The 13368-nt window shown below is 37.7% G+C and overlaps 1 protein-coding gene across 1 annotated transcript in view; it reads right to left on the bottom strand.

The window, feature by feature from the left end:
• The window catches only part of AP4E1 (adaptor related protein complex 4 subunit epsilon 1), a 65650-nt gene that overhangs the window by 15712 nt on the left and 36570 nt on the right, over window positions 1-13368 (bottom strand). Inside the window, exons 13-15 of the mRNA XM_068965179.1 lie at window positions 10879-11181; window positions 7336-7450; window positions 1412-1535 (exon numbers count right to left, since the gene is read on the bottom strand). Coding sequence (XP_068821280.1) covers window positions 1412-1535; window positions 7336-7450; window positions 10879-11181 — 542 coding nt within the window. The remainder of the gene's footprint in view (window positions 1-1411; window positions 1536-7335; window positions 7451-10878; window positions 11182-13368) is intronic.

The following is a 13368-nucleotide window of genomic DNA, read 5'->3' as shown; positions in this document are numbered from 1 at the left end:
TAGAAATTTTAAATTCATCCCTCACACTGCATTTCATGATAATATGGCATATGTATAACTCCTTAGCAGCTTTGCCAAATGTCTTTTCTCTGAGTGTGGTACATGTACACATATAGGATTCACAAGGTCCTGTCAAGTCCCCCAGAGGCCAGTTCCAATACTAAAAAAGCAGATGCCATCATCTGTTGTTCAGTAAAAGGGACTACGTTTCCTCCCTGGATTGGGAGGGTTTGGGTTTTCTGTTTCTCCTTGCCTTGCCTCTCTATTCCCTGTCTAAGGTACTTAAATGCTATCACCACCACCACCATTATATGTTCATGGACCGTATCTGCACCCCACGCTTGTAATGCTGACATTAAATGTCTGGGAAAGAAAAGGGTGTCAACAGAGCAGGGGAAAAAAAGGCTAGGAAAGAGGTTTTGAACGTATGCCATTTCACTCAGCATATCATTCTATGTTTCTCATATTCTGTCATTCATCTGATAAATCCTTTTTATAACCATCTCACGGAAGGCTGACAAATACAAAGATGAACATAAAATAAGGTCACTGAGTCAGTTCAAATGTCATCGTTCATATGAGATTTTATCATTTATTTCAACAATGCTGCCATTATACAAAATATTTCTGAATTCTTTTAGAAGAAGCTCCTTCACAAACAAGAATGCTATTTTCATTATTTTATGTCACACTGGTATACTGATCAGTTATCCAGATTGACTACTACTTTTATGTAGTAAATTCAGCTTTTAGTTAATAACAATACTGACAGCAATGACAATTATTAATTATATTAGCTACCATTTATCAATCACTTATTATGTATTGGGTTGTACAAGGCACTTTGCATACATTATCTCATTTTATTAACTTGATCATAATTTCTAATTTATTCATATTTCAAAAATAAAAATTACCTAAAAGGATGGAGATCTGGTTCCATGTTTAGGTGTTTAGACAAATATATCACCAAATTTCAAGGTGGCTGTAAAGAGGCTCTGAAAGCATTCTGAACAAAATATACAGCTTTCTCAAGTAAAGTCTGTCACCTGATTTTACGTTCATCTATGTATTTGTCAATTTCCAATGAGATGGTTTTAAGAAGTAGATTATGAGGAATGTGGAATGATATGTTGAATACTCACCTGGGTATATAAGTTCTGATACACTACTTTAAAAATGTGTGTGTGCATACACAATATATAGTAATAACACACACAAAGTATGTATACTTTCTATACTGCCCTGGAAGCAAGCTCTCTTAAAGTATAACAAGCTGTACAATATCAGTACTTTGAAAGCAATAAATAGAAACAACAACCCATGCAGAATTTAGCTTTCAGGAATCCTTCAACATTTAAAGACATTTAAACAAGCCCATGTTCTCAATTTTAATAAGAAAGGGACTTACTCTTTTAGTCCAGTCTCTGTACTATTCCCAGATACATCTGAACCAAGAGAAATGCCAGCAGGAGACTGTCGTCCAGTGAAGCCAGATGAAGAAAAAGAGAGTCCATATGGTTCAAAATTGAGAACTAGAATTTTAAAACAAAAACAGAGGTTCATATTTAAAACAAAGCAAAAATTATGAAAAAAAAGCAAAAATTATCAAAGGCACCATTTAATACTGAAATAAAATAACAATACTAGGATTCAGTGACAATTTTTAAACTGGAAAAGGCTTGGGAAATAATCTAATCAAATATTTATAGTAATAATAATAACAAAGCAGCTATTATTTATTGAATCTCTACTACAGTTTTCACACAATTAATTTATCAAAGACAAACAGTCTTTCATTTTTTTACCTCCCTTCAAAGCTAAAAACAATTCAACCAGGAAAGACAACTGATAAAGTCAGGTCTACTGAAAAGTTGCTCTTCTCATGCAAAAATGTTTAATGAACTATGAACGAAGATCTCACTGTGTTTTTGTTTCACAAAATGCTCTTAGGCACATTCCTGTACCAACTGGTCTGATGGGACCCTCAATGTAAAATCTCCCTTACTGACAAAGAACAAGGTTTACCCAGGTTCAGATTTCTTTGAGTCTGTATACCCAAATGATTCATCCAGAGCCACAAAATTCATATTGTGATTGTGGTAGAGCACATATTGATATCCACTCTCCTCTTCTTTATAAGTTCTAGAACCTTCCATTCTTAACTAGGTAAATAGCCACCCAGAAAAGAGATAACATTTCCAGACTCTTCTACCATGTGACTGAATTCTGACCAATGAAATTATATGCATATTTTGTGCACAACTTCTGGAAGGAATCCTCCTGGAAGAAAAAAAACTTCCTCTCTTCCTTCCTCTTTTATATTCATAAAGCCATCATCAATACTAGGCTGCCTACTTCCAGATTTCTTTAATGGGAAAAAGCAATATCCTGTGCCTTGCATAAGGCCCCATTTTCTAATATGCTATTTAACTAAATTTAATCCTAAATGGCACATTATCTCTTTGGATTGACTATTTACAATACAAAGTGAAGTTGCTCAGTTGTGTCTGACTCTTTGCGATCCATGGTCTGTAGACTGCCAAGCTACAGACGGATTTTCCAGGCAAGAATACCAGAGTGGTTTGCCATTAAAGACTTTCTTAAATAATAAAAAGTATCTCAGAAAATAAAATGTAAACTTCTGCAATTATTATCCTCTTTTACAAATGAGGCAACTGTAGTCAAGAGCCTACAATGAAGACACCCAAGAGTACCAAGACAAGAAATGGAAGAGGCAGACAACATCAGATACTCTGGTTCCAGAACTACACCCTCAATCATATTACACACTGTCTCCTTCAAAGGAACACCACCTAATCTAAAGTCTACTAAATAAATCAGCCTGTTTGTTAGCTAAATGAAAGATATAGAAGAGAACTACTTCTCAGTAGAAAAAAATAATGGGCTCATTAATAATAACCAGTTCTTGATGTAGGTTGGGTGTTAAACAGATTGTGAAATAGAACTTTCTTTTGTCTGTAAAGTGAACATCAGCAGTTTCCAAGATAACCAAGAATAAGCTGACTTCACAGAATCTACAAATCTTTTTATACCCACAACCAGGCTTTCAGAGACACAGATACAAAAGATATAGGAGTAAGACTCAAAAATCTATATCATTTTTTCAGAACTCTGTGATTCTGATTCTTAATCACGTTTGGAAACCACTTGTCTAAGTCATTCTAAGGTCCTTTTCAGCTAGAATATCCTCTCATTTTAAGCTTTCAAATCATTTGATTTAACCTTCTATCCCATATTGGCCTCTTTTAAATAGCATCTGTGACAGTCAGCCATCCAGCCTCTGCACTGACACTTCAGTAACAGATCTCAAGAAATGTTTCAAGAGTTTAAGACAAAGAGCACATCAAGATAAGAAGTTTAAGCAAAGACCAGAAAGAATTCAAAATTAGAGGTAGAAAAGACTAGACATGAAAAAGGACAATATCTGGAGGATAGTCAGATAAAATTCTGATTGTGATACAGAAGAATTAAAGACTGTCATCTAAGAAAGGCTGAGAAAGGCTTAACATTGAGAATAACATTCAAACCACATTATTTTCACTAAGTGAAAATTTCTCAAGATTCTTACAGAGATAAATGACTAGAGAGACAAAAATTGGAGAGAGTTAACTAGATGAATATGTGCAAACTGAGGAGCAGGAAGAGAATAATGCTACACAGAGAGTCAGGAGAAGACAGAAGATGGCTGATCTGAAAGTTAACGGATATGTAGAAGTTAACCAGATGAAGGGCAATTCATACAGAAGACAAAGCATGAGCCAGAAGCAGAGAGAGTCCTTGGGAGTTGGGAGCTACCAAGAGAAATCCAGGTGAGAAATAAAAATATAAACTATCCTGGGCATAAGTAATTCAGTACTTAACTTGTTTGTATCCTTCACAACTTCAGAGGCCTTGACTATATGCACATTCCTTCTTTATCTAATCTTGTACTGCAGTTCTTTTATACCTTGATCATTTGGCTATACTTCTCTGACTACCCCCAGCTCTTATTAATTTTATTTTTTGAGAGACCAACAGTCTCAACTTGATGTGGTTTTCAAAAATCCTTAAGTTTGTAGACAGGAGTTGCTGCTGCTGCTGTTCAGTTATTAAGTGGTGTCCAACTCTTTGTGACCCCACGGACTGCATGCAGCACACAGGCTTCCTTGTCCTCCACTATCTCCTGGAGTTTGCTCAAACTCTTGAGTCGGCGATGCTCTCTAACCAGCCCATCTTCTCCTGGCCCCTTCTCCTTTTATCGTCAATCTTTTCCAGCATCGGAGTCTTTTCCAATGACTCAGCTTTTCACACCAGATGGTCAAAGTATTGGAGCTTCAGCATCAGTCCTTCCAATGAATATTCAGGGTAGAATTCCTTTAGGATTGACTGGCTTGATCTCCTTGCTGTCCAGGGGACTCTCAAGAGTCTTCTCCAGCACAATTCAAAACCATCAATTCTTCAGTGCTCAGCTTTCTTTAAGGTCCAACTCTTACATCTGTACAGGACTACTGGAAAAACCATAGCTTTGACTACATGGACCTTTGTTGGCAAAGTGATATCTCTGCTTTTTAATATGTCATCTAGGTTTATCATAGCTTTCCTTCCAAGGAGCAAGTGTCTTTTAATTTCATGGCTGCAGTCACTGTCCACAGTGATTTTGGAGTTCAAGAAAATAAAATACCTGCTTCCACTTTTTTTCCCATCTATTTGCTATGAAGTGATAGGACTGGATGCCATTATCTTTTTTTTTAACAGAATAATCCACACTGATTCTTCAATGTTTCTCTTGGGTATAAACTGGTAGTAAGTTTGTTCCTCACTATCCCACCTATTTTTGCCAATTCTTAGTATCTTACAATATTTTCCTGAAATTTATTGTTAACATGCTTGGCATTTTTCTACCCCAGAGAGTGAAGTACTGTATCCCTCATAAAAGTGACATTTAACTATAAATTATTTATAAAAATTTCAAACAAGATCAGTATCAGAACCAATTGACACTTGAAAGATTCCAGAAATAACAACTTTTTAGGCTGAAAATACCTATTTTTCACCAGCTTTTTACTTCTTGTCATTGCCATCAAATCATTAAGATGCATGATTTTATAACTTACCTTCAAGTACTTACTAAAGCACTTACTATGTCCTGTCTTGTAACTGATTCCCTTTCCATGATGGAAAAGACAGTCTAGGCTCATGAAATTTCAATTCTACCTTAGGGAACTTGTAAGAAATAGATTTGGAAGGAGAGAGGAAGAGCCTAATTTGACAGTTTAACTCCATTTATAACAATGAATCTATGATTAAAAGTGTTACTTGGCAAATTAATATACTAGCTTGAGGAGTTTCAGGGCTATTATATTTGTCTCAGCCACTTAACTTATTTTAAGAAAGAAGTCAGGGAGTGCCAGAAATTAGGCCCCTTGTCCTACCTCTCCTTCCCTATTCTAGCCTTGAATTGCAGTAATAACAGCAACTGATGGGGAATTCCTGGTGGTCCAGTGGCTAGGGCTGCGCGCTTCTGCTGCAGGGAGCACAAATTCAATCCCTGATGGGGAACTATGATCCCCTATGCCATAAGGCACAGCCAAAAAAAAAAGAGCAACTTATAACCGCCAAACATTTGAAAATAAGGAAATATGGCAACTGGACCATGTCTCCCACTCTGGAACTCTGCATTTTTCACTCTGTACCTTGGATGTCATAAGACACGCACTAGAGTCAGAGGTTGGGTAATTATAATTAAAAATTTTTATTTCCCCCTCTATATATTCTAACAATATATGAGGGTTAAATAAGAAGGAACTGATTATCCTTTGACGGAAAATTGAACTTTCTACACCATTAGGTATCACTGTACAAAATAATGTATTAAACTATAAAGAGAGCTGAGCACTGAAGAACTGATGCTTTTGAGCTGTGGTGTTGGAGAAGACTCTTGAGAGACCCCTGGACTGCAAGGAGATCCAACCAGTCCATCCTAAAGGAGATCAGTCCTGGGTGTTCATTGGAAGGACTGATGTTGAAGCTGAAATTCCAATACTTTAGCCACCTGATGTGAAGAGCTGACTCATTGGAAAACACTCTGATGCTGGGAGGGATTGGGGGCAGGAAGAGAAGGGAACGACAGAGGACGAGATGGTTGGATGGCATCACCAACTCAATGGACATGGGTTTGGGTAGACTCCAGGAGTTGGTGATGGATAGGGAGGCCTGGCGTGCTGCGGTTCATGGGGTCACAAAGAGTCGGACACAACTGAGCAACTGAACTGAACTGAAACCTTAAAAGAGAAAATACTTCTACTTCTGCAAAAAAATACCATCAAGTCGATTATATAGATGTTTATACTTTTGGTTTTATCATAGGATCATCCATTTACTTGAACTTATATGCCTAGCACAGAGCCTGAATTAATAAGTACGCAAAAAAACCATTAAAGAATGAATAGAAGGCAATGGCACCCCACTCCACCCCTACTCTTGCCTGGAAAATCCCATGGATGGAGGCGCCTGGTAGGCTGCAGTCCATGGGTTTGCTAAGAGTCGGACACGGCTGAGCAACTTCACTTTCACTTTTCACTTTCACGCATTGGAGAAGGAAAGGGCAACCCACTCCAGTGTTCTTGCCTGGAAAATCCCAGGGACAGGGGAGGCTGGTGGGCTGCCATCTATGGGGTTGCACAGAGTCGGACACGACTGAAGTAACTTAGCAGCAGCAGCAGCAGAACAAAAAAGGACCTTTTAGCATTAAACTTTTTAGTATTAACATTCTGAATTCCTATATATATGTCAATGGTCTCCCTTTATTCATATCCCATCCACCATCAAATATTTCTAGAATCTCCTCTTGACTAAAATCATGAGAGAAGTCTTTCCCTGATATCCTACATTTTTAAAATATAAAGTTATTATTTCCTTTCTTAGCTATTACTAAACTCACTGATTAGATATACAAGATTGTTCAGAATGAAAATGAAACTCACTAGTCCATAGTAACCAGTAACCATTTTTTTTCTGAAGCTTTTCTGCAGGTATGCTCACAGGAACATCTGTCAGCCCTTTAGTACAGTGACCAAAATGATAATTCTACCTTCAAGTTCTTAAAATTATAGGATGATCTGAGGCACTTATGTACATGAAACCTATGACTTTTGGAACCCCTCTTTTTTTTTTTCTGTTTACCCCAAATAAGGCCAGGGTGAACAAGTCACAAGCAGATTTAAAGCGGGATAATAAATCTTCTCAGTTATATACTTACATGACTATGACATCAGCTGCATGAAAAAGTGATGTCCCTACAATGTAACTTATTATAAACTCATGAAAAATTACCTTTTTCCTGAGAAAGCTTTTCCTCCTGCCGTTGGTGGTGAGGTTTGTAAGGCGCTGCCCCCTGTGTTAGTTCTTCAGCCACAAAACCATCCAGAAAAGATAAGGAAGCATCTACCTAAGTAAAGCAAAAATTAGGAATTAAAACACCAAGCCTACATAGTAGACTGCACAATCATATAAGTAATTTTAGCCCACATTTCCTAAAAATAATTTTTAAGTGAAAAACAGAACTTCAATTCTAAATTGCTACTCAACTCTCTAGCTTTTTAAAACATCAAATCCCTCAGCTCTAAGAATCTAACAATATAAGTCATTTGTACTTATTATTAATTCACTGCACTGCAGAATACACTTTTGAGCATCCAATATATTAAAGAATCTTGTTGGATACTAATTATTCAGAAAAGGGAAGACACAAGACCTGCCCTCATGAGACTTGTAACTTACTAGAGGAGAAGACATAACACTATGCGCTATACTGTCTTCATTAGTTTCCTCCTGCTAGGGGCTAAAAACAAAGTGGTGGCAAAGGCTAGTTCCTTCTGGAGGCTCCAGGAGAGAACAGGTTCCTTGTCTCTTTATAGAGGCATTCCTCGGCTTATGGGTATATCACTCCAATCTCTGCTTCTATTGTTACTTTGCCCTCTCCTCTCTGACCTCTTGCCTCACTTTTATAAAGACACTTCACGATTATATCATGCCTACTCAGATAATCCACGTTAATCTCCCCATTACAAAATTCTTAATCAAACCTACAAAGTCCCTTTTAGCACATAAAGTAACATATGCACAGGCTCTGGGCTTCTCAGGTGGCACTAGTGGTAAAGAACCCATCTGAGAATGGAGTTGTAAGGGACACAGGTTTGATCCCTGGGTCAGGAAGATGCCCTGGAGGAGGGCATGACAACCCACTCCAGAATTCTTGCCTGGAAAATTCCATGGACAGAGGAGCCTGGTGGGCTACAGTCCATGGCGTTGCAGAGTCAGACACAACTGAAGTGACTTAGCACACACACACACATATGCACAGGCTCCAGGGATTGAGATGTGAATATCTTGGGGAGGGCTGTTATCCAGCCTCCCACACTGATTTCACTATCTTATTCCTTTCAATGACAACAGTTCAATAGCAACAGAACTGGACATGGAACAACAGACTGGTTCCAAATAGGAAAAGGAGTACATCAAGGCTGTATATTGTCACCCTGCTTATTTAACTTATATGCAGAGTACATCATGAGAAACGCTGGGCTGGAAGAAGCACAAGCTGGAATCAAGACTGCCGGGAAAAATATCAATAACCTCAGATATGCAGATGACACCACCCTTATGGCAGAAAGTGAAAAAGAACTAGAGAGTCTCTTGATGAAAGTGAAAGAGGAGAGTGAAAAAGTTGGTTTAAAACTCAACATTTAGAAAACTAAGATCATGGCATCCAGTCTCATCACTTTATGGCAAATAGATGGGGAAACAGTAGAAACAATGGCTGACTTTATTTTTCTGGGCTTAAAAATCACTGCAGATGGTGACTGCAGCCATGAAATTAAAAGATGCTTACTCCTTGGAAGGAAAGTTATGACCAACTTAGACAGCATATTAAAAAGCAGAGACATTAGTTTGCCAACAAAGGTCTGTCTAGTCAAGGCTACGGTTTTCCCAGTGGTCATGTATAGATGTGAGTTGGACTATAAAGAAAGCTGAGCGCCGAAGAATTGATGCTTTTGAACTGTGGTGTTGGAGAAGACTCTTGAAAGTCCCTTGGATTGCAAGGAGATCCAACCAGTCCATCCTAAAGGAGATCAGTCCTGGGTGTTCATTGGAAGGACTGATGTTAAAGCTGAAACTCCAATACTCTGGCCACCTGATGTGAAGAGCTGACTCATTGGAAAAGACCCTGATGCTGGGAAAGATTGAGGGCAGGAGGAGAAATGGACAACAGAGGACGAGATGGTTGGGTGGCATCATCGACTCAATGGACATGGGTTTGGGTAGACTCCAGGAGTTGGTGATGGACAGGGAGGCCTGGCGTGCTGCGGTTCATGGGGTCGCAAAGCGTCAGACACAACTGAACAACTAAACTGAACTGAACTGATTCCTTTCTACCTAGAAATGTTTCTTCACAAATCTCTGGAAAATTAACTTAATTTCAACAAAGTACAAGAATAGACAGGTTAAATGAAAAGAAGTAAAGAGATGAAAAAAGAATAAGAAAAAAGGAGAAAAAGAGAAAATTAAGTGAGAAAGGAAAACAAGATACACAAGAGGATATAGCAATAACAACCTCAGAAACCACAAATCTGCTTCTCCTGATTTAGCTAAGTATATACAATCAGCTCAGATAATTTAGAAATGCAGGTAATTCTCAAAAATTTAATTGGCATCTCACACTCTGAATTTGGAGAAGTTTTGTTTTGATAAGATTCTTAAATAGATGAAGCTATGTCATCATCCTTCTCTTTCACTGATAGAAAGAGAAGTAGAGTTACTAACTAGCTTAATAGCATATGTATTCATACAGTCTCAGGAATGTTAAACCAAGGCCTCTGCCCATGAGGAGCTAATGAAAAAAATTAATGAACAAAGGTTCAAAATGAATACAAGCCATGAATGTGCTTAGTCACTTCAGTCATGCCCAACTCTTTGCAACCCTATCCACTATAGCCAGGTTCCTCTGTCCATGGGATTCTTCAGGTAAGAATACAGGAATGACATTTCCTCCTCCAGGGGATCTCCCTCGCCAGAGATCAAACCTGCATCTCCATCTGAATCGTAATTAGTGGGAATGCCCATCCTCTTCTCTAGAATATGACATCTAACATAAAAATCTGAAAAATCTGACTTTCTCCTCGAAGTTTTCAGATTTACACTAATCTGAGGGAAAACTTGAAGTGAAATGTAACTAAGTGCTTTGCCTAAAAGGGGCAGGTGCTGAAAGCAGGTAGGAGAAGGAAAGGTGAGTGATCAGTTTCCAAAGTAGTAAAGATTTAGATGGTAGATCCATAAAATAAAATGGAGAAAAACTTTTCTTACATTCTCAAAGAGAGTAATAATAAAATGATATATTAGAGAAGTTCGAAGGAGATAAAATTTTTAATTTCTCAAATTATTACATGTTAAAAGAGATTGTCACAGAATATAAACTCCTTCCACAGCAGTTCTCCAGAACAGATTAGTCTTCCTTACTATTTAGGATCACTACTGAACTAGAGGAGAAGGGGGCAACAGAGGATGAGATGGTTGGATGGCATCACTCACTCAATAGACATGAGTTTGAGCAAATTCAGGGAGATAATGAAGGACAAGGAAGCCTGGAGTGCTGCAGTTCATGGGGTCGCAGAGTCAGACACAACTTAGCGACTGAACAACAACAACTGAATAGAAGCTCTCAAACGCTCTCTCACACTAACATGAGAAAAATGCCAACCTTCATCTTAAGTGCTACAGAAATTACATTTTGGTACATTATCGATATATCTCAAATGCAAGAATTATTCTTTTTAAACACAATGCAACCCTTAAAAAGACAGAATGCAGATGTCTTACCACCATGTCTTCACAACTCTTATCAAGTGGAAGTAAGCTCTTCATCAATTTTACATTCTCATGCAAGTGTTTTAATTCAAATGCATGCTGTCTCAAGCAAGTATCCAAAGATGTGGTAAATTCCTGGATTAATCTCTCAACTATATTAGAAGAGTGTGCTTGGGGTGTCAACTTGGTCACAGCAGCTATTATCCAGGCTTTTGTTTCTGAAGAAATGGAGTCATTCATAAGTAACTTGTAGAGCTTGGTTATAACTTCCTCTGGTGTTTCCTTATTTAAGAGATAGGAATACTCCCCTAACACCTGTAAGTAAAACAAAGTAATGAATATATGCAAACATCAAGTTAGATAGCAATTATACTCAGAAATCTAAACGAAGTGTCTGCAGAGTAAATTTAATCTATACTAAGCATATTCTCTGGAGAAGGCAATGGCACCCCACTCCAGTACTCTTACCTGGAAAATCCATGGACTGAGGAGCCTGGTAGGCTGCAGTCCATGAGGTCGCTAAGAGTCAGACACGACTGAGCGACTTCACTTTCACTTTTTCCTTTCATGCTCTGGAGAAGGAAGTGGCAACCCACTCCAGTATTCTTGCCTGGAGAATCCCAGGGATGGGGAAGCCTGATGGGCTGCCGTCTGTGGGGTCGCATAGAGTCGGACACGACTGAAGTGACTTAGCAGCAGCAGCAAGCATATTCTCACAGTACAAAAATTATTAAAAATAAAATTGCATATTTTAAGTCAAAATTACACCATGAATTGGGGAGGAGGAAATGGCAACCCACTCCAGTATTCTTGCATGGAATATTCCATGGACAGAGGAGCCTGGCAAGCTACAGTCCATAGGGTCACAAAGAGTCAGATATGACTAAGCAACTGAACAACAACATGAACTGGAAGTGAATACAAAAAGGACTTTCACATTTTTATTATTAACAATATATAAAGCACCATATCTTTACAAGTTAGCTTTCTTCTGAACTTCCAGTTTGGATGTTGGTTTTTACAAGCACTTTCACATTCTGTTACTATTTTCCAATAACCATTTAATAAGTGGTTACCACACACTAGCATGCGTTAAGAGCCACCTGAAATGTTTCACAAAAATACAGATTTCTGACTCTACTCCCAGATAATCTGATTTAGTATGTCTGTGGTGGGGATCTACAATACACATTCTGAACAAATACCATCTGATTCTGATACAGATGATCCACACAGAGACTTTGAGGAACAAAGATCTATGTTACACAGTTTCTTTTCTACATCTAACTTATTCAGGTCTCAATACCATCACCAAAAGAATTTAATCAACATCTGTAGAACACACCACCCAACTATAAGCAGAATACTTTGCGAGCACCCATAGAACATTTAACAAGACAGACTGTATCTTAGGCCATAAAATAAACCTCAAGAGACTTAAAAGAACTGAAATCTTAAGAGTATTTTCTCTGACAACAAACTAAAATCAGTAACAGGAAGGACAACAGGAAATTTTCAAGACACTCAAAGACTAAACAACACCCTATCTTTCCATTAAATAAAAGAGGAAAGAACACTCCCTAACAGTCTATGAAGCCAGTATGACCTTGATACTAAAACCAAACAGAGTAGGGAAAAAAAAAAGGAAAAAAAAAGAACATCCCCCATAAACAGAAATGCAAAAATTCTTAACATAGTCTCAAGAAATCTACAAAAAAAAAAAAAATTCTAGATTAATAAGTGAATTTAGCAACACTGTAGAGTATAACATCAAAATACAGAAATAAACCACTAATCTATGAAAAAGGAGGCAAGACTAAGATAGAGAAAGGAACAGTCTCTTCAATAAGTGGTGCTGGGAAAACTAGACTGCTGCATGTAAAACAATAAGACTATAACATTTCCTCACATCACATACAAAAATAAACTCAAAATGGATTAATGATCTAATTGTAAGACCTGAATCATACAACTCCTAGAAAAGAACATTCTTTAACATAAATTGTAACAATATTTTCTTGGATCTGTCTACTAAGGCAAAAATAAACAAATGGGACCTAATTAAACTTAAAAGCTTTTGCACACTAAAAGAAACCATCAACAAAATGAAAAGACAACCTACAGAATGGAAGAAAGTATTTGCCAACAATGAAACCAACAAGGACTTAATTTCCAAAATATACAAACAATCCATACAACTCAGTATCAACAAGACAACTCAGTGAAAAAATGAGCAGAAGACCTGAATAGACATTTTTCCAAAGAAGACATAAAGCTGGCTAACAGGCACAAGAAAAGATACTCAGCATCACTAATTATTAGAGAAAAGCAAATCAAAAACCTCAGTGAGATATTACCTCATACCTGTGAGAATGACTACTCTCAAAAAGTCTACAAAAAACAAATGCTGGAGAGAATGTGGACACAAGGGAACCCTTCTACATGACTGGTGGGAATTTAAATTGGTGAAGCCACTATAGAAAACAGTATGGATGTTCCTTT

This window comes from Capricornis sumatraensis, chromosome 2 (genome assembly GCF_032405125.1).
Source record: "Capricornis sumatraensis isolate serow.1 chromosome 2, serow.2, whole genome shotgun sequence".
Lineage (NCBI taxonomy): Eukaryota > Metazoa > Chordata > Mammalia > Artiodactyla > Bovidae > Capricornis > Capricornis sumatraensis.
Note: the sequence above shows the minus strand (reverse complement) of the source record. Positions and strands in the feature narration are given on the sequence as shown.